The sequence below is a fragment of the Diabrotica undecimpunctata genome, chromosome 1 (genome assembly GCF_040954645.1).
Source record: "Diabrotica undecimpunctata isolate CICGRU chromosome 1, icDiaUnde3, whole genome shotgun sequence".
NCBI lineage: Eukaryota > Metazoa > Arthropoda > Insecta > Coleoptera > Chrysomelidae > Diabrotica > Diabrotica undecimpunctata.
The window spans coordinates 189,562,701-189,586,058 of NC_092803.1; the positions used below are offsets into that span (position 1 = coordinate 189,562,701).

Genomic DNA, 23,358 nt, shown 5'->3' on the forward strand with positions numbered 1-23,358 from the left:
TTAAGTCTAATTTAATAGCCCTATATACTAGCATTAAATTAGTAGAGAAGTAATCGTCATTTATATAAAGGTTTAATACTGCTCCCAAGTTGAAGGTTTAGTGAAATATTCTCTCTATCATCAAAGTTGGAAGCAAAAATATTTTATATAATGTTTTTATTCGTATAAAATAAATAAAAATAAATCACTTAACAATATCTGGTCTCTAGAGAGTTTGAATTGGGAGAATTTAACAGTTTTCTACCTCATAATTGGTGATTAATCGTCAATTATATAAATGTTTAATACTGACCTCAAGTTGAAGGTTTAGTGAAATATTCTCTCTATTGTCAAAGTTGGAGCCAAAGAAATTTTATATAATGTTTTTATTCGTATAAAATAAATAAAAAGAAATCACTTAACATATCTGAACAGTATCTGGTCTCTAGAGAGTTTGAATTGGAAGGATTTAACAGTTTTCTACCTCATAATTGGTGATTAAACGCCTGTTAAAAATCTGAATTAAACAGATATAACACTACATAACTTTTTATAACTATAAATAAAAACCATCTATTTTTTCTTCCAGAAATATAAACAGTCCGAAGAATCGGATCACAACTCGCTCTTCGATCTTATTTTCCGAATGTTAGAATACGACCCTGCCGAAAGGATCTCTTTGCGAGATGCATTGCTTCATCCGTTCTTCGCCAAAGTCACTCGCGGCCAATACGCAGACGAGGCCGTTTCTCTTGCCAGGCCGTGCAGGAGTCTATCCAGATGAAACTGGATGTATTTTAAATTAATTTTGTAAATGTACGAAACGTTTCATTATTTGTACAGAGAGTATCTTTTATTAAGAAAGGACGGTAGAAATTCTGTAAGAAATGGTCTTTTCAAATAATTTAATGACTTTGGAAGAAAAAAATAACTAAATTATAAACCGCCAAGGAATTTTGATAATCCGCTAGAATGGCTATATAATACCACTGTCGAACTTATAAACCGCGTACACAGCGATAATACGCTGCCTACGCGATGATCTGCTAATAAAGATAGAATCCGCTGCTCCGGCGCTAATCCGTCGCTACGGCGATAATCCGTTGGAGAATCGATAATCTATTGTACATTAAAAACAGTCATAAATAAACGAAAAATTAGTAAACAAAGAGAGTTGACGATTAAAAATGTATTCACTTTTTTTATATTTATTGACAATGAGAGTTACTGTTAACTCTTTTCTACTGTGTGTATAATTTTAATTATTATAGTTACCAAAGACAGTTTCTACAGAATTTCTACCAGTATTTGAACAAATATGCCGATTGACTCGTTCCAGCCAAATCTTAAATGTTGTAGGTAATTTTTATTTTAATCTTCCGTCACTCCTGAATAGATGGCGCCACTTAAGGTGGGTATAGCTTAGATGTAACTTTCCAAATAAACTAATATCACGTAAAAAGCACATAGGCCAACATTTTGTTTCAAATTATTCTGAAATTTGATTAAAACAGGAATAAAAAAATTAAATTATGAGTAGAGTGAAAGTGATCTGATTGTGGCATTTAGTAAGGAAGAAATTATCAAAAATTTTCTGGGAAAATAAGTACATTTAATTATTAGGTTTCATGTAATGGGTGCAAACTTAAATTTGAGATCTAAAAATGAGTCATCTTTGAGACAAATATACTTTTATGTACTACATACTCTTGACTATTTTGGATTTACCAATGTTTATGTGCCTCATACCTGATTAAGCCTCAAAAAGCTGCCAAACTCTATCTTTACTTGGCGATCATTGCTATAACTCTAGTGAAACAAAAAAATGGACAAAAAATAAAAATAGAACCTGAAAAAACATATTTACTTGTAAACAATGAAGGAACAAAGTCGAAATTATGAGTTTTTTCGTACCATTAGATGACTTTTGGGAAAGTTATTAAATTTTACAAGTCTTAGCAAAACGCCATATATGTTAATTTCATTATTCCGTCTCTATAGGTTCGTTTTAAAATACGACAATTGTAGATATCTTAAATTCGCTCTAAATAGATTCACCAAAATCATCAGGGATATCGAATCCTCTAGTGGGATAATTAATTTCGACTATCATATTTTTATAATAAAATTTGCAACTTAATTCAAACAATGTTGGGTAAATTGATTTACCAAAATCGTCGTTTAAAAATTAGTTTTGTTTGCACCATAAACGGTTATTTTTTTATAGAAAGCCTTTGTTATAATCCTCATGGCGATAACCGGATGATGGATTGTTATACAAGGAATTGGAACGAACCTATTTACTATCTTCTCTTTCTTTATTCATTTATGTGTTGGATGAGGAGTACGAGTTGACGACAGCGTTGGTTCCAATTTGTTTCTAAGTTACGCATAATTAATATAAGCTTATAATGTATTACACTAATTGATATTAATCAGTGATTTACTGTGATCGAACCAAAAGTGCTTGATTTAGTTTTGCAATATTCTTTAATGATAAAGATGTACATGTCTTTTACGAAATAAACAGTATGATTCGAATATAAGACGTTTTATTCACTTATCTAAGCTACAGAAATGAAACTGGCTGTTTTGGTTTACGTTATGCATGATTATATTCAAGACATTTAAAAAAACGGGTGTGGCAGTCCAGTGGGACTACCGGTAGAAGTTACACTTCTATGCACGCATTCGCCGTTACAAATTTATTTGGGAGTCAATCTGCACAATCATTACATATGTAATGCTATAGGTAAGACATAGCAGAAAGAGAAACAGAATTAATAACAACTTACTAACAATTAATAAACAACATGTGACCTATAATAGGAGTATAGTAAATGAAGGATTGAATCAATATTTTGATGAAAATGTATATTTTTATTTTTATATATATATGAAAGGAGTTGAATGCAAAACTTTTTTTACACATACTCTGCAGTAAAATCATTGTTTATTTTGTTATTAATATAAAAATACAATACAATACACTGCAACATAATTCAATATAATAATACAATACACATTAAAATGCAATGTTCATAAGTATTTAAAAATGACAATAATATACATAAAAAATACACTACAATACAGTGCAACATAATTCCATATAATAATACAATTCAAATTAAAATGCAATATCCATAAGTATTTAAAAATGACAATAATGTAATAATATTAATAAAAAAAGTCCTCCCCGACTGGGAATCGAACCCCGGTCTCCCGCGTGACAGGCGGGGATACTGACTACTATACTACCGAGGACATGACACAAACGTATTTCAAAATTGACAGTTCTGGGTCATACAGTGATTTATTGAGATTATTATTTTGAAATATAAAAGACTAATATAATTATGAACATTTAATAAATAATACAAAACATATCACATAAATAATAATATTAATAAATATTTTATTATATATATATATATATATATATATATATATATAATATTATATGTATATATTATATAATATATATATAATATTAAATATATATACAAAAGGAACATTTTTATATTCGAGAGAGGAAGAGAGTGATAATATATCTTCTGTCTCTCTCTTACTCATTATCTTACATATGTAATGATTTCACAGATTCACTCCCATACAAATTTCCAACGTGGAGCGCGCGTATAGAAGTATAATTTCAAAAATTTCATTAAATTTACGAAGAGGATTTTTTGAATGGAAAATAAAATGTCAATGGAGACTAGGCTCCGGACTTATACTTGGTCTGATGACTACATTGCAAGAAAATTTAAAAGTAAGATGACCGAAAACCAGACTGAATTGCAATAAAATGTAGAAGAAAACCAAGCTACAATCACGGAACAGTTAGGTGGTCTTAAAGAAGACATATTTGTAAAATTGGTAGAACTTGAGACGAAGATATAAAAAACCAATTCAGAACTTCATGCGGAAGTGCGTGATACTACTACACAACTGCGTACAGAGATACAAGAAGCCGCTACTGAGACCACAATGCAACTTGGCACAAAGATACAAGAGGTTATGAATGAGAACACCTCGCAACTGCGAACAGAGATGCAGCAATTGGACCGAAAATTGAGAGATGATATAGCCGAAATAATGACTCACACAAATGTTGCAACCATTCCTCAATTCGCACGTCATCCTAGCGCAGCTAAAATCTAACCAACATTCGATGGCACGACTAGTCGGTCAGTTTATGTTTATCTGAAACAGTTTCTTGCAGCTGCACAAGCCAATTCGTGGTCGGATGAAGAAAAGGCCACTGCACTTGTTTCCTCCGAGGAAAAGCCTTAAATGTTTTGCAGACCACCTCTGAGGAACAGCGAAAAAACTTTTCCAGCTTGGTGTCTCAATTGGAAAAGCGATATGGTGACAAACATCTGCAGCAAGTGTGCCAAAGTCAATGAAGGTCCAGACAGCAGAAATCCGGTATCTACAAGAATTTAAAGCCGATATAGCACGCCTTATCAGACTAACCTCTCCTACTGCCCCAGATGACTTTCTGGAACAACTGGCTGTACAGAGTTTTGTAGATGGACTATGCGACGTCGAAATTCAGCAGGTTGTGCGAATGGCTAGAAATAAAACACTAGGAGACGTCTTGGCTCATGCATTAGAGTACGAAGCAGACAAAACTGTCTCAAAAAGTACCTCACATAAGAATTCGCCAGGTTCAGGCCACCACCGATAATGAAAAATTTGGTGAACTAGCAAGACTTGAATGTTTTCTCAAGCGATTAGAAAATAGGAGCCGCAACAGTCGTCCAACCACACTTAGATGTTAAAAGTGTGAAGAACTAAGGTCATCATAGAAATCAATGTCGAGCAGAAACCAGCCGACATCTGGTTGCCTCCTACAATGCCCCAGTAGATAAAGTTTCACAACTTCCGCACAACGGGAAAACTCTTATGATTTCTGGTAAGCTTAATGGAAAAAATTGTCAAATAATCATTGATACTTTCGCAACTCACACTTATAGTCCACCCAAGGATGATATATGTTTCGGAGATCCATCGATGCGAGAGAAGTTATACTTTAACAACCGCAACCGGAACAATAGCTCCTATCCATGGTTATATCGACGTGGAGTTGCAGCTCGGAGGGCAGAAAATCATACGTCGTGTGCTAGTAGCTGATTTCATGTTGCTGATATCTTGTTTCTTGATAACGTTAACTTAAATTTAAAAGCAAATGTTTCTCAAATTGAAGATGAAGAAGTGGTGTTGATGTCAACAGAATGTAGTGAAACAATATGCCGCATCTGTGTTGAAGAAGATGTTCTATTACCAGTCCGATCCGAGATTATAATATCTGTTGTTGCGAAACCAGAACCAGACTTACCGACTACTGTACTCAGAATCTTCGAACCAGCTATCCAACAAATCCCTCAAGACATCCTTTCAGCAAGAAGTCTAGTTAGAATACACGGCAACTCGTTCCCTGCCTTAATAATGAATCTTAACGATCACGATGTTCAATTAAAGAAAGGAATTTCAATGGGCACTCTCGAGGGTGTCATTAGTATCAGAAATTGTATTGTACAACCACAAAAATCACCGATGGCTTTAAAATTAACTGCACCATTTCAACTCCTATACCAGAAGTCTAGTGAACATCTCGACAAAAATCAGAAGGACAAAGTGCTGCAAACTTCTGAAGATGTATTCTCCTTGACATCTAACGATTACAGGCGAACGAAGGTAACCCAACATCGAATAAACACTGGAAATATTGCCTCCATCAAACAAACTCCTAGAAGAGTCCCGTTATCAAAACGAGAAGAAGCCGAGAAAGCAGGAACAATGTGTAATAGAACCATCACAAAGTCCATGGAGTTCTCCAGTTGTCTTGGGGAAAAAGAAGGATGGCTGTACTAGATTCTGTGTGGATTAAATGATGTTACGGTCAAGGATAGTTACCCATTGCCACGTATTGATGACACCTTGAATGCTATGACTGGAACCAAATGGTTTTTAACAATAGATTTAAAAAGTGGATATTGACAAATGGAAATGGGTCCAGCAGACAAAGCCAAGACAGCGTTTTCGACTGGTCAAGGTCTATAGCAATTCACTGTCCTGATTTTTGGTCTTTGTAATGCCCCAGCCACATACAGCCTTTAATTTTCACCCCTTTATTACTAACCCCTATTTTTTAGTCATATTAGTGTCACAGAATTAGTTGCCATACTCCACCGAAATGGTTTCACCGAGTTTTATGAAATTTTATATGTGTATTCGGTTGGTCTGAGAATAGGTCGTAATCTTTTTTTCATACCCCTAAGGGGTAAGGGTGCTCTACCCCAACTATTCTTTTATTTTTTTAACATAATTTTAATTAAAAGAACAAAAAATAAAAATACATACAGTCCATAATTTTTACCCTTCCATTACTAACCCCTATTTTTTAATTGCCATATTAGTGGCACATAATTGGTTGCCATACTTCTCCTAAACGGCTTGACCGATTTTTATTAAATTTTATATGTATATTCGGTTGAATATACTACTCTGAATTTTCTTCCAGGAAAGTGGTTTTTATTCAAATCAGTTGACACAGTTATAAATCAGCATGACGGCGTCAACTATCCTACAAACTTTTTGAATTCATTCGAATTGCCTGGACACCTATCTAACAATTTACAATTAAATGTAGGATCAGTTGTCATTATGCTGTGTAAGATTAATCAACCTCGATTATGCAATGAGACGAGACTGACTGTGAATAATATAATTGAGGCAACAATCATCACAAAGTCAACCGTTGAAAATTTGCGGAATTAACTTCAGTTAGAGTTTCCATCTTTCGCGCATGGACAATTATTTACGTGTCGGAAAACCGTCATCGTATTTTCATCAGAAAGCATTAAACTGATTCATGTATAATATGTTTAGTATTTTTTTTGTTTTATTTTCGGTTAATTATTTAGACTCTAGGTCTAGGTTTAATGTATATATATATATATATATATATATATATATATATATATATATATATATATATATATATATAAATATATATATACTTTTTTAATTTGAGATACTCATATCATTTGCAACGGAACTACAATGTTGCCAATCATCATCATTCTGGCTTTACAACCCTGCGTGGGTCCTAACCTCTTCAAGAATTTCTCTCCGGTCTTCCCTATCCATCGCCTTTCTCCGCCAAGCACGTATTCCCATATTTCTCATGTCTTCATCAATGTTATCAAGGGACCTTGTTCTGGGTCTTCCTCTTCTTCTCTGACCAATGGTTCTATCACAGAGTGATTTAATCACAATGTTGCCAATACCAAAATATGTATAATCATTATATAATCAAAATTCGGTAGGAATCAGTGTCAAATTTGCTGAAATCTTTCATTTTTTGGAAAACAAGGCATATAACAAGAACCCAACATAATTATTACTTGGAGTAAAAACGCACAACTAGTGAAACAAAATGATGTACAACCTAGGAAAAAATCATAGCATTACGAATATTATTATATATGTCAATTTGATACGTAGACTTAAATTAATTAAACCAGAGAAATAAATAATATTAGAAATTCAATTGGACAAGATAAAATATATATATTGATTTGGTTACTTACTTATTTATTTGAAACATGGCACAGCAAATGTGAAATTGTAGAAAACATTAGGTACCATAACATAATTTGTGAAAGTTTCACGATCAAATGCAAGACATGTCTCACCTGATTTAAGAAAAAGAAGACATAATAATCGACATTTATTGATTGTTATGACGATAAATCAACACTAATTAGAGTTTTGAAACCTTGTTATTTGTAAAATCAAATCAAAATGTACTCAAATGTTGAATACGCTGACATGTTATTAACCTTAGGCGAATGTTTAGGATGTTCTAGTGCAGCTGTGACACGTTATGCAGAAAAGTTTCCAAGAAGAAACTTACCAAGTAAAAAAACATTTAGAGCCGTTGAACGACGTTGTCGAGAAACTGGGAATGTGAGACCAAATAAAATAAATTCTGGTAGACCAAGAACAACAAGAAGAATTAATAAAGAAAATAATATTTTAAATGTACTTGATCAAGATCCAGCAGTTAGCGTAAGGAATATAGCAAGACAAACAAATACTTTTTCTTCAAGTACTTGGCGGATACTGAAAGAACAGCAATTACATCATTATCATCACAGACAAGTCCAAGAGCTCTTGCCAGATGATCTACCGGTTAGAGTGGATTTTTGTGAAACATTGCAACAAAGGACAGCCCACAATCCAAATTTTTTTAAATGCATTCTTTTTACGGACGAGGCCACCTTTACGCGACAAAGTATGTTTAACTCCCATAATGCACACTACTGGTGTGATGAGAATCCACGAGTCAAAAGGGAATCACATTACCAACACTCATTTAAAGTTAACGTTTGGGCAGCAACTTTAGGTAACAAATTAATAGGTTATCATATTCTACCTGGAAATTTAAATGGTGATATGTATCTTGATTTTTTAAACAATTACTTATTCGAGATATTAGAAGATTTAACGCTAAACGAGCGAAGATCTTTATTTTTTATGCACGATGGAGCTCCACCACACTTTGATAAAAGGTGTCGTAATTGGTTAAGTATTCATTTTCCGAATCGATGGATTGGTAGAGGTGCAGAAGCTCCGATTCATTGGCCTCCTCGGTCATGCGATTTTAACCCTTTGGACTACGCAGTTTGGTCGTATATTAAGGAAAAAGTCTATGATACAGAGGTAAATTCACGCCAAGAATTGGAAGAAAGAATTCAACGTCAATTTAATGACATCATAGCTGATCCCCTACCGTTTAGAAGGTTAATGGAATCTTTAGAAAAAAGAGGCAAACCCCAACTATTTTTCAGTTTTTTACCTACCCTAGAGACGGGGTTACCTTTTTTTGAAACACCCTGTATTACTAAGTAATATATTATTTATTTTAACTTGGCCCTAGCCAACCTTTATTTTATTTTCATCTCGTCGTGAAGTCACAAAAATAAACGATTTAAAATAGCAAATTTCGAAAGTATAAAAATAGACACTGGATGTGACAAATACGCGCTTAATATCCGATTTTAACTCCATAATTCATTCTCGATCAAAATATTTGACTTAACTATTTTCAACGTCAATGAGTATTTTTGTTACAAACATTATTAGCGGTTGTGTATACTTTCCCGCGAAATTACTACAGTGCTGAGGTTATGTGCCCAATAAATAATAAAGTATTTGATATAAGTGTGTAAATATTTTCCTCATAAACTATCTATATTTCTTGTGATACTGGGGGATACATATAAATATCTTCTGCTTCTTCTTCTTCCTCTTGATAAGCAATTCTGCTTGTTCATTGGCTTATTAATACCTCTATGGAAGGTTGTTACTCCATCTTTTTCGCGGTCGTCCGATACTTCTTCTACCGATTGGTGACTTATCTCTTGCTATTTTGAAGACACGAGTCACCTCCATTCTGCTTATGTGGTTATTCCATGTTTCTTTTGTTCTATTTTGTGTAAATTCATTTATACACTGTACGTTACATTTTCTTCTAATGTCTTCACTTCTCTTTCGATCTCTCAGCGTATTTCCTGTAATTCTTCTCAGTACTCTCATCTCTGCCGTTTCGAGTAGCCTTTGCGTTGTGGCTGAGTCGGGTTCTGTTTATGAGGCACATGTCATTATTGGTTTTACACTGGCTTTATAAATTCTCGACTTGTTAATGTGTGTTTCGCCATACACGGTTATTAAGGCATCCTGCCAGTCTTTTTGCTTTTTGTACTTGATCTCTCACTTCTTTATCCAGGTCTCCATATCTAGATAGTGAAATTCCAGGTATTTTATTTCCATTACTTGTTCAATACTAATGTCATCAATTTCTAGTTTACATCTGGTTGGTTCTTTGTTGACTATTATTGTTTTAGTTTTCTGTGTATTTTATTTAGTTTCTCTTATGTATGCTTTATCTGTGGACCAGTCTTTGCAGACTATCTTCATTTAACAAAGTAACAGAATATTTTTATTTCTTTGTTTCTCATTCTGTATCCTCTTCCTTTGTTAACGCTTTTGATGATTTTATCCATGATCAAATTGAAGAGCATGGGGCTCAATCAATCCCCTTGTGTTATTCCGCTGCCTACTTCTGTAGGTTCTGTAAGTTTTCCATCTATTCTGACTTGTATTTTGTTGTTTTGGTAGATCTTTTCGATAGTTTTTATAATATTTAGGGGAATTTCTCTATTATACAGAAGATGGATTACATCTTTTAGTCTTACTCTGTCAAACGCTTTCTTTAGGTCAATCAGACACAGAAATGCTGGTCTATTATACTCTAGTAATTGCAGTAATTTGCTTTATTCGCTCCGTGCGTGACTGACGCGACACCCACCGCCTTCATCTGACTATTTTGGACTTACCAATTTTCATGTTAAACATAATAATAATAATATGTTTGACATTGTTAAATACAGGCGAAATTGACAATTATTAATAATTAACTTTTTAATTATATTTTTTCAGTTTATGTACAAAATAAATGTAGTATTAAAAACTGGGTTTCTCAAAATTCATCATAATATATCTTTTTAACCCCAAACGGAAAAGAAAGGGAAAAATCTAGTACTGGCAAATCAAGTTTTTCACGTGAAAGAGCATATAGTTAAAAACAGTAATAGTAAAAGGTATGATATAAAAGCTAAAGTCATCAGGCACTCTGCAGTTAGCTTGAAGCCTTATAAAATATCATTTAAGGTAAGTTATTTAAATATTTCCTATTTCAATTGCATAAAAATGAGATTATGTGATATTTACTTTTTCATATTAATAGCACGGATCCATCTTTTTCTTTTCTCTAATTTATATGCAATCTTTGGGAACCTATAAAAACTACACTTCCTATTTTTGCTATTATTAGCACAATTAAATACGCAACATGTATTTGCACACATTTTTGATAAAATTTATGCGTAAAAAGATTCCATGATTCCAATTTTGTCATATTTCGCCGCTACGCATGCTGGCATCGTTTCAAGGTACCCCTACCATGGTCACGCACGGAGCGAATAACGAATATTGCATCTGTACACGATCTTCCACTACGAAAACCATCCTCTAATTTATTAGCACTTCTAAAATTTTAGTTGTAAATTTTGGCGTAGTATTTAACAAGTTTATACCTCTGTAGTTTTCTGGCTGTTTTTTATCTCCTTTTTTGAATCGTAGAATTGGTTCGCTCGTTCTCAAGTCTTCATGTATTTTATTGTGTTTTATAATGTTATAAAATAATGTTGTTAATTGTTTTGTTATTGTTGCTCCCTATATTTCAGTAATTCGTTTGGTACCCAATCTTTACCTGCTGCTTTTCTGTTCTTTAGATTTTCAAAAATTTTCCGAACTTTCTGTACATTAATATTAAGTTCTTCATTTGTGGTAATTTCTGGTGTTTCCGGTTCTAGCGTCTTTCTGTGCATAGAGCTTTTTTAGGAAGTCAATCTACGTATTCTTTTCTATGTGTTTTGTTTCTATTAGCTCCTATACCTTCGTTCTTTTACCTCTTATGAAGCGCCACATTTCCTTTTGCAGACTGTAAAAATCATGTTCCATTTATTTCGAAAAGCGTTCCCAGTAATCATTTTTTATTTTTCTTACAAGTTTATGTGTTTCGTTTCGAATTGTCTTGTAATTATAGTATGCCTCTTGTGTTTTGGTGGACATGTATTTCAGGTAAGCTTTTTTCTTTTCTTTACATTTTTCCTTCACTTCTGTACAAACCCATGAAGTTCTTCGTTTTGGGAACGATTTATTTTTATTTATATTTCTTTCACCAAGAACTTCCTTGGTCGAGGCTAAGATATTAGATTTATATAAATATCTGGGATATGAAATTAGGATTTGATGTCTTAAACGAAAAGTACGGAGCAGAAACACTCAATTTGAGAAAATCTCCAGCCACTAAACTGAAAGTGACAGAGGAAAATGTAGCGATCCATGATGTGAAGAACTCTATAGTTTATTAGACTAAAATGGAGATGGGCTAAACATATAGCGAGAATGACAGATGGTCGAAGGACAAAAAGGCTATTGGAATGGAGACCACATAAGTATAAAAGCAACACCGGCCGACCACTAGCACAATAGACTACTGGGCAGTCTATTGTGGACTCATAGGCGCTGTCAGCGGGGTGCTACATTTTATATTGGTTAATAGTATGTGTAGGCGTAAATACACTCCATAAAAAGCAGATGCACCCCCTGAAAATGATTCTGGCGGCGCCCATTTGTGGACTTTATTTCCTTAATATCGGTGGAGACAGATAAAAGTCTTAAATTCACAACATTTTTAGCGGCAGTCTCTATTTAAATACATATTTTGTTTGAGCCACTCGTGCTGTAAATTTCCTTAAAATTTTGAATTATTACTCCGTTTCGATTTTCCTTATGGACTGGATGTTATGGACCATACGTTAACCCTTTAAGCCGCAAGTTAATTATGATGAACTTTTTTCAAAGTTTTTTTAGATAATAGTTTCGAATACTATAGTTACTATATAAGTTACTAGATTTTGAATATATTTTTGTTTTTTTCTATGAAAAAAATGCTGGTCAACCGTTGTACCAGAGTTCAGACAAGGAATAATTTTTATACTAGTTTCTCTGGTACATAGGGTGTACCAAATGATAAAAAGTGTATCAATAATAGGTATAGGACTTATACAAAAATAATACAAAATACTGCACAATATTGTAATAAACAAACAAAAATATAATAATAAAAATAATAGGTCAGGCACTTGAATGATATGGTTTAACAATCCAAGCACAAAACTACTTCACAGTCTACGACTGTAATCCCGTTTTTGAGCACTGATCGCACCGTCTTCGCGTGGTTTTCTGCGAAAAATGACCAACATTTTGAAAATACTCCATGTTCAATGGCCTCCCAATTTTTTTTCTTGCAGAAAAATCTTTTATAAGACTGGTAGCCAATTTGGATCTATAATTAAGGTGAGATATTGCTTTTATCTACTGTTACTTTGCCTAAGGGATTCTTTATAAAGTATGTAAGAATTTACTATGGATGCGTCAAAAAGGTAATAATCTTCATCCACCACCCACGACTTTTCCAAGCTACTGAGTATGTCTGCATTCGTTGGTCAAACCGATCAACACCGCCCATATACATATTGTAGCCTACAATGGCTTGAGGACAGCGGATGTTTTCTCGTTCTCCAGTTTTTGATGTTCTCAAACAAAACCAGTTTCTGCATGATTATGCATATTGCTGCATACGGTCACAGATTTTGACCCAAAATCCTTCCACTTACTTATAGTAATATCATTGCAGACAACTCCATCAATTTCATTTATTTTGATTTTTCTGTCATCTATTAAATGTGCTTTTAGAAAATATTTTCGTGTGTATCTTACTGTTCCATAACCAAAATGACCTAGTTCTGATAACTTAATAATAATTAATAAAATGAAGTGTGGTAAAACAATTGTCAAAGTACAAGCAGGGTCCCCTTTCTTCCAACACTTTAATTAAAATCAGTATAACTCTTTCCCCTAGAGTATGTTCGTTAGTCCGTTCAAGTTCTCAACCTTGATATACCTCAAAATTAATGAGGTAACCTGTTTCAGCACATGCCATTGCCCAAATTTTTATAATCCTCTTTATGGGTTTCATTGGCATGTACTGTTTCAAAGTAGTCCTTCCTTTAAAGGCAACCATACTTTCATCAATTGAAATATTTTCTGTACACAACACTTTGTACAACTTGTCAAATTCCCGAGTTCCTCTCTCTGGCATTTGTTGGTTATCATTCAAATGAATATATGTTAATATTTTAAGAAATCTCTTTAGAGGAAAAATATAAGTAATCCTTTCATTATGAAAATTTGGATCTACAGACCAGTATTTTTTGATAGAAGGTAAACTATTACATTCCTCCATTAGAATTAAAATTCCTAGGAAAGCTTTCAATAATTCTTCGAAGGACAAATCTAAATTTTTGTTGGCTTGGACAGCTTATAAATTTGACTGTTCTACAATATATTGTAGTAATGTGTCATTGAAAAAAAAAAACATTAAAGAAACTTACTGGGTCTTCAGAAGACGGTATCACTTTCGAGCCCTTGAACTCTGCATAATTACAATTTTTAAATTCAATAGGTATTCTTGGTTCTTTAGACCACCCCTTAAAATCATTGGTAACATCGAAAGTTGCTTCATCTTCACTTGATGATAAAACATTCATTTTTTTGTTTTGATAGTGTTTTTCGGGCAGGTATTCTGCTACAGAGTCATCTGAATCCTCGTGTTCTAAATAGTCGTAAATTGTAGAATTTTTACGTTTTCTACGTAGAGGCTTGTAGTTAGTTACTATGTATATTTTAGCTGTACCACTTCCAGATGGAGTAGACGGCATTATTGTAGACGAACTTCTGCTAGAAGATCTTTCTGATGGTGTGTCAGGTTCTACTACATGACGAAAATGTACAAAAATAACCAACACAACATATGAAACCAATTTAGCATATTTGTGATGGTTATAAATATTTTTATTTTATAGGAAAAGAGAGAATTTTAGATTTTTCTAAAATATATTCAAAATAATTTTCAATTTTCTTTACTTTTGATTTATATATTTTTTATTCTGAAACTATTGTATAGTATCCTTATATTGGTAATAAAAAACACTTGCCTTTTATAGCACTCCTCAATGGTCAAATTTTGAAGAAAAAATAACAAAACACATTCAGTCACGTGCTAATTGAAAAAAAGAAGCACACTAAGAATCCACTAGTACACAAATGTTGTACCACTACAATGTTTACGAGTAGACGTTCCGATATCAGAGCCATCTATGCATTACTTACTAAAATACATGTATAGATGTAAATAGGTAGAAATCTGATTTGTACTACTCATTTACTCTGGCGAAAATATGTGGTACAAGGGTAGTAGCAGATACACTTAAAGGGTTAATACAGAGTAGACTAAAATAAGGCAATAAAGAAAGAATAAAGGTAATACTTAAACTTGAGCGAATAAAAATATTTAAACTAAATAACACTATAAATTACGCTATACAAGGACGCGCAAAAACAATATCGTATAATTTTTCGTACTTTTTATTATACAATAAAATTAATATTTAAAAATAAATAAATAAATTAGATCGTAATATTACTAAGTCAGTCTGCGGCTACCTGGAATTAATCTTCTTTCTCGTTTTTGTTCGGTCGTCTAGAGTAAGAGAAAATTGGTCTATTGCTTTGTAGACTGTGCTGTAAAGCATATCCAATTCTTTGGCATCTAAAAAAAAACAAAAATTTTTTTTCAGTTATTTCTTGTACTATTTACTATATTAATAAATACAGGCAAATTAATTTAAATTAATCTGAATAGACTCTTTTTTTTGTGTAATGTGTGTCGAGTAAAAGTATTGTCATTACATAAAGTTTGCTTCATTAACATTATTACAGTCACAGTCACCTATTATATCAGTCCTAGTACCGATCCGATGAACATAAGAATTTATCTTCATGTCTTCAGACACAAAATATTTTTACGTCCACGAATGCGACTGACCGGAAGAGTGGAACTCTTGTAACAAAAGTCAGTTATTCTCGATACCTCCGCACGTTTTGTTATATTTGGTTGTAAAATCTGTAAAATCTTAGAATATTTAATTGCTTTTCAAAATAATTCGCAGATTGAAAGTAACAAGTAAAATCTCTTATTCAGACGATAGCTTTTAACAGTTTTAACTTAAAGAAACTTACTTCGATCTGCAGTCGCCCATGAGCATAAATAATATTGATATGTACATATACAACCAAAATAAGATAATTGTATGGTAATGCTTTTTGGATATTCATAGCACTGATACCAAGAGGGTAGCAGGGATACTTGCAGTGGAACAAAAACTGGCACCTAGCTGTAGGTATAAAATGCATACCCATGAACATGGTGAATAATGATTTATGTTTAGGGTCGCTGCCTGGGGATCGCCAGGGCACGTCTGGAACACTGGACGTGGCAGCAAGCGGGAAATCGGTGGCAGGGGTTAAGGAGGCGGGCCCCTGTCATACAATCAGCTACAGCCTAACAACAAGAAGAACCGCAAGCGAACCAAACATTACCAAGAGCTCCACTCGCTAAAGGTGTTGCGCTGAAACATCAGCAGGTGCTTACTTAAGCGGACGACCGAGGCAGCGCATGAAATGGACTGTCCCTATGAACGAAAATATTTTGCTCTTTTATTACAAGGTGACAAACTTCGGTCAAGAAACGATCGGCTATCGACAACAGCTGTATGTCGAATTTTGCAGAGAGTACCCAGATATTCAAGTATCTGAACAAGTAGCAGATCAATACCGGGTAATCATAAGAAATAATCTTCAGAGACTAGACGCGATATCATAAAAATCGAAATCGAAAGAGAGATTTATAACCAAGATTGTATATCAAGTCCCAAGTACAGGGATCTGGAAATTCAAATACGAAGACAGTGGAGAATGTAAAGTACCCAGACAATACCTATTATTCTCTCTACTACTGGAGTCATTCCGAAGAACCTCCTAGAAAACATAAAAAAGCTAGGTCTGAATTAACATCTCTACAAGACCATGCAGAAAGCTGTACTACTCTCAACATCCAGATGTGTACAAAAATGTTTGGGAGATACCCCAGCAACACGAAAAGAGTCCCACCAGAGCCCAATCCTTTTGATACCGTAGATATCTGGGATGAGTGAATTTTCATTTTTAGAGAGAGTGTGAGCCGTATGGCTAAATCTGGATAACATAGTTAATAATATTCCTTTCAAGATCCTTCTTGAAAAGACGAGTAAAACATTTATATCTTATTTGGAGATGGTAGGTTTCAGATCCATATCAGCACTGGTAAAGTAAGAGTTTTGTATATAGTTTTTTGTTTTCTTGCTTAGCTTTCTGATTTTTAGTTATGTACTTAATCCAAAGTAACATTTAAGTTATCTTCTATTTAATTTCTTCTGTTTTTTTTGCATATTACAACAGTTAAGAATATGACAACAAATTAAGATTCAATCTGAAAGTGGCTGTATCCCCAGTACCTCCCCAGTACCCTATCTTCTATGATAAAGTTCTCATTGGTTAGAAGGAACCTAAATACGTAATCTTCTGATTCTATGACTGGGTGTTAATGCTCATTACTTTGGTTTTTTCATAATTTATTTCATCATTTATTTTGATGATTTTGATGATGAAGTTTTGAAAACCAAAAGCGTAATATTTTAATTAAGGAACAAAAAGTAAGAACATGCATTTTACAGAATCGCTTTTATATTTTTTATTTATTCGTTACACACCTACATATTTTAAATTCTGCCTCCAAAATCTTAAACTTTTGAAGGACTTTATTTAAAAATACATTCAATAATAAATTGTTCCTTGACCAGCTTGTTTTGATACTACTTTTTAATAGCAGGTAGACATAATACTGTACGCTCTCGCACGTGCGTTGATACATAGTCAAGATTTTGGAAAAAGGCCAACCGACTTATACACGATTACGTAGAAATTTTCAAATTGTACCTTGGGGTGTCGAAATATCTAGGTGAAAGTTAGTATTAAAAATTGTTGTGTTTCAAAATATGTGGTTTTGTAGATCAACAGTTGTTTAAGCTCAATGGATTTATAAAATTTTGTATTTGGATGTCGAAGAGCCGTTTTTATAATATATAGCAATAAGGTTTGGATCACGTGACTTTAGTACAAATAAATAACTCAAATATTAAATTATAGAACTATTGAGATCTTTATATTAAGTAATGTTTGTTCGGAAATATAATATTCTAATCATGAATGTGTTGCCTGTGGTAGTCCATTTCAAATAGGTGAAAAGAAAAAAAATAAGACTTACAATCAATTTAATTTTACTACCAAAACGACCGGTTTCGCTTTCTACACTTTGCAAAGCATCTTCAGGTCAAACGGTACCTACAAAGTAAATTAAATGATGCCGGTACAAGAATTATTAGGTAATGATTCGGGAAACATAGTTCAAACTATCCTGTATTGCTGATGATGGGTAATCTTCGATTTTTATTGTAACTGTTTGATAATTACCGGGGAAGTTTCTTGAGGGGAGAGATGTTAACAAATGAAATAGGAATACAGTATTATCTGATTGTTTGTTAAATGAAAGTGATGTTTTATATTACCTATTTAAATTATTAAAAGTTATTTATATTTATTCAAAAGATATATTTTAGAAATATGTGTTAATTTATTGAAATTTTTTTAATAAAATGATTAATTTAATTTAATTTACTTTGTACCGTTTGACCTGAAGATGCTTTACAAAGTGTAGAAAGCGAAACCGGTCATTTTGGTAGTAAAATTAAATTGATTGTGAGTAAGTCTTATTTTATTTCTTTTTACCTATAATATTCTAATTTTATAACCTTCCCTTCTTCTTTTTCACTTCAAGGATTGGGCTTCAATGTTCTGCTTCTGTTCTATCTTGAAATTTGCCATCTTCTTCAGAGCCGTTACATGTCTCTTTTTTCGCGTAATTTATATTTTACAACATGTGTTATCGATCTATTTTGGTTCATTCTTTCAATATATTCTCTCTATCTTAACGTGTTTTGTTCTTCTTCTTGTAGTTCCTTCTCCTATCGGAGTTTGGCTATCATCACAGCTATCCGTGCCTTATTGGCCGCTGCTCTGAAAAGATCTACTGAGCTGCAACTATACCACTCTCTTAGGTTTCTCAGCCAGGAAATTCTTCGTCTTCCTATGGGTCTTTTACCCTTGATTTTACCTTGCATTATGAGCCTTAATATATCATATTTGGCACCTTTGGTAATGTGGCCTAAATATTCCAGTTTTCTTATTTTAATGTGCTTTATAACCTCGCAATCCTTTTGTAGCCTTCTTAACACTTCTGAATTTGTAACTCGTTAGCTCCATGGTATTTTCAAAATCCTTCTATAGCACCACATGTCAAATGATTCAAACTTCTTTATATTATCCACTTTTAGTATCCAGCTTTCCATTCCATAAAACAAAGTCGAGAACATGTAGCATCTTAAGGCTCTTATCATCAGCTCCAGAGGAAGGTCTCGATTAACAAACATTGTTTTTATTTTTATAAATGCTTGTCTTGCAATTTCAATGAGTGTCCTTATTTCTCTACCTTGGTCATTGTTTTTATTTAACCATGTTCCCAGATATTTGTAGTTATTCACTCTTTCTACTTGCTTTCCCTCGATATCTAGCCTTCCTACTGTATTTTGCTTAGAAATAATCATGTACTTAGTTTTCTTAACGTTCATTTGTAGTCCATATTTTATACTGACATGATGTAATCTATTTACTAATATGTCTAATTACTATTACTATGTCGTTCAAGATTTTTCCGTTTATTGGTATACCCTGTTGTTCCTCTGATATTGCTTCCTTAAAAATAGCTTCGTTGTACAGATTGAATAACAATGGGGACAACACGCAACCCTGTCTAACACCTCTTTTGATTTCTATAGTTTCTGTACCGACATTTTCGATTCTAACCTTTGTTTTTTGATTCCAGTACAGATTCACAATAACCCGTGTATCTCGACTATCCACATTCTTTTCTTTTAACAGTTTTACGAGTTTTTGATGTCGTACTCTATCAAAAGCCTTTTGATAATTTATAAAGCGGACATAGAGATCCTGATTCATATCTAATCATCTTTTCGCGAGAACGTTAAAAGCGAACAGAGCCTCTCTCGTTCCTAGTCCTCCTCTGAATCCAAACTGGGTGTCATCTATATATTCTTGTATTTTTTTGTATAGTCTTCTATTTTGAGACATATCTTAAGTATGTGGCTTATTAAGGAAATTGTTCTGTACTGGGAGCATTCTGTCGCATGTGCTGACTTTGGTAGTGTTACAAACGTAGACAGCAACCAATCTTCGGATATTACTCCTGTTGTATTGGGTATTGTCCATGTATTTTTTTATTCGTTGAGAATATATTTACTTCGGTACTTATATCTGCATTTCTTATTTGGTCCCTCAATGTCCCGTAATGTGTTCCTTTTGTTTTTCCTTGCCGGCTGACTCTATTCTTCGTCGTTCTTATTTTCACATTAACACATAATACTTAAACACACCAAACAATCAGAATTTGATATTATCCTGAAGGTGCAAACACTTCTTTTTTCAAGATGGCTGCCGGAGGACAAGGGTGACAACCCAACAAACTTAAGCTTATACTAACATTCAAAACAAATCGGAAAAAATAAAATTGCGTCCTCTAAGAAATGCACACCAAGGCCTAAAAATGGAACATTTGAATGGACTACAACCCTTTTATGAATCCTAACTGTGTATCGATAACATCAAGCTGCAGGTGCTGGTAGACGCAGATATAAATGATTTTGAGAAATATATTGAGCAAGTGACTCATTAACCAGATTGTTTAGTTTAGACTCCAAAGAAATTACACTCAAAACAGTAATGTCAGTATGTGTCAGAAGCCTAGAAACTGATAATGTACGATGTCTTCTTACTGTCGAACAAATAAAATAGTCCCTCCTTTTGGACCTAGGTCGCCCTCGCCAGTCCTCGACTACTTTCGTGTCATGTATTAGCTGTACCATCTTCTTAAACACGATACCAAGCCCGACTAATCAGAATCACACTCTGAGAAGCGTTGAAGGCTTAGGCTAATTCTTGTTAAATTCGATTATCCATTAGTTGCAAAAGGGCTAATATAACATTAATTTTTGCTGAAGAAAGCTTTCCTAGTTGCATAATACAGCACTAGACACTAGATAATACCACTCTTATACGTGAAGTCACTTGTTAGACCTGAATAACATGATATAAAATTCGAACTTTCGTGAAAAAGTGTTTTTATACAAATAACCTTTAATCGTTTTTACAAATATACAAATAAAATTTGAATCTTGTTTATCTCTGCAACAAAAATGTACCAAGAAACATTAAATTTTGCCATTTTACCAAAAATAATCAATCACAAATATGTTAAAACAAAATATATAGGAATAAGCAAAGTATTATTTAAAATGATGCGCGAAAATAGTAATTTTTTTTTCTTACCTATCCTCCCAATACTCCTATAATTTAGATCACCTTCACCTCCATTATTCCCAAATCCAAACTTATTCTTCAAAGCAGGAATGAAAAATAGTAAACATAAAACCGCCACAAAACTGACGAACTTCTTAAATAAGACCAGCTTCAGTAAAATTTTTCCTAACGTAAAAAGATCCAGTTTCCACTTGAGTTTTTCCCATAAGGATCCTAGAGCGTGTGGGGCTCCATAAAACACCTGGATAGAAGATCCGGGTGGTCCGTAAATTGGTGCTGGTGGTCCATAAACTGGTTGTGGTGCCGGTGGTGGCGGTGGTGGTGGTGGTGGTGGAGGGGCCGGAGGTCCTGGATTTGGTGGTCCGTATACTGGTGCTCCATATCTACAATAAAATTTTAACAAAATATATTATTATTTCAGCTAAAATAACCCAAAGGTTCAGTCAAATTATGATTGAATGGCAGAGAATTCTAAGAAATCATTAATTCCAAAGAGAATGTTCATGATTTTTTTCATTATTTCTGGCCTTAACCATAATTCGCCCACAGACTGACGTGCATCTCTCTTAAATCTTCTGCCACATCCTGCAGCCATCGCTTCCTTGGTCTACGTCTCTACCTTGTGCCTTCAATTTTATTTACAAAATATTCTTTTAGGAGCACTTTTTCCATGTATACAGTCACGACAGCTTTCTCGACGTTACAAACCTAACTACTAACTGTTGAACTCACTCTATCGTCTGAGCTATCAGCCCCTTTCATTAAGAAAATTAAAATATAGCAAATAATAAAAAAAGGACAGAAGACTGAAAGCACGAAGGACCAGATCTGACTAAACAACTATTAAAACTGATCAAAAAATAATAGAACAAAACAGAATATCACAATAATGGAGATCAAGCATCCTAATATCTCTCTTCATAAAGGGAGACAAATCAAAAAGTGATAACAAATAAACTGAATAACATTATAACACTAGCAGAAGAACAGTAAGGTTTTAGGTACGGAAGAGCATGCACCGACGCTATATTTATAATGAGGCAAGTTTAAGAAGGCATTTAACAGGGTCAAATTAACTGAAGTTATCCAGTTATTTTACGCAAGAGGAATTTATAGGAATAATTAAAATAATCGAGAATATCTACCAGAACAACACAATAAAATTGATTTAAGAAAAGGGATTAACTGACCCAATTAAAGCTTTCAATGAAAAAAGATAGAAGGATTGCTGGAGCCCTCTATTGTTCAACCTAATCAGTGATACAAAAGTAAATAATACAAAAGTAAGAACGAAAAAACGATATCAAATGGGAGAAAAACAACTTAAAATAATCTGATTGTAACTAAGATGTAAATTGTAACTGGAGAGTCAGATAATAGAACAAGTGATGGAGTTTAAATATATAGGCATCACACTTTCTAGCTACGGAAAGCTCGAAACAGAAGTGAAAGATCAAGTAAATAGAACAAACAGAATATGGAGCAAGCAATATATAGCAGGAAAAATATCGGGGACGAAATGAAAGGCAGAATTTACAAAACAATCATCAGACCAATAGTAATAGTCGTGACAGAAATACGACCTGACACAGAGCGAAGAAAAACAATACTAGAAATAGCACAAATAAAAACCCTTAGAAAAATCGATGGTAAGATGCAAAGACATCAAATGACGGTTCCTCAATAGGAAGAAAATCAGTGGGAAGACCATGAAAACGATGGAACGATGACTTACTGGAGGCACAGTGAAAAACGGAAAAAGTCATATCTACATAACAATAAGAAGAAGCGAGTATCTTTTATGTGAATAAATATTATACTTACTGAGGTGCAGGAGGACCGTAATTCGAAACAGGCTGTGTGGGTGGGCCGTACTGATAAGGCGCAGGATACTCTCCAGTGTATTCCCTATTGATATTTCCTTTTTTCGTCACTGCAGCATCCAACTTCTCGTTTTGTGATTCTTTGTACGCGTCTAAGTAGGAATCAGCTGCAACGAGAAGAGACCCGCTTTTTTGGAAATCAAAAACTCCGCACAAAATACCGAAAAATATTACTATTGTTTTCTTCATGGCGCGTATCGATGTTGACTGAAAAAGATATAAAATGAAAATAAATCAGTTCTAAATAGATGGTGGGCATGCTTGAAAAGGATTTTTGACTTTCCATTTAATATATTTATCCAGGACCGTACCGGATCGTTCGAATTGATAACATTGAAAGTACTTAAATGAGGTACAAATGTGTGGTATTAAATTAATTGCACAAAATAATAAAAATTATCTCTCTCTG

General features: G+C 33.6%; 2 protein-coding genes across 2 annotated transcripts in view; one reads left to right on the plus strand and one right to left on the minus strand.

Annotated features, from left to right (window-relative positions):
- Positions 1-2,525, plus strand: part of LOC140432756 (uncharacterized) — a 61,654-nt gene extending 59,129 nt beyond the window's left edge. The window contains exon 11 of the mRNA XM_072520841.1: positions 569-2,525. Within this exon, the coding sequence (XP_072376942.1) occupies positions 569-763 (195 nt within the window). The 3' untranslated portion in view covers positions 764-2,525. The remainder of the gene's footprint in view (positions 1-568) is intronic.
- Positions 2,526-15,089: 12,564 nt separating this feature from the next.
- LOC140441823 (uncharacterized) lies at positions 15,090-23,183 on the minus strand. Its single transcript, XM_072532763.1, has 3 exons — positions 22,891-23,183; positions 21,076-21,449; positions 15,090-15,289 (listed from the first exon to the last, which is right to left on the minus strand). Exons 1-3 carry the CDS (start codon positions 23,136-23,138, stop codon positions 15,180-15,182), a joined length of 732 nt encoding a protein of 243 aa, XP_072388864.1. The 5' UTR covers positions 23,139-23,183; the 3' UTR covers positions 15,090-15,179.
- Positions 23,184-23,358: the final 175 nt, after the last annotated feature.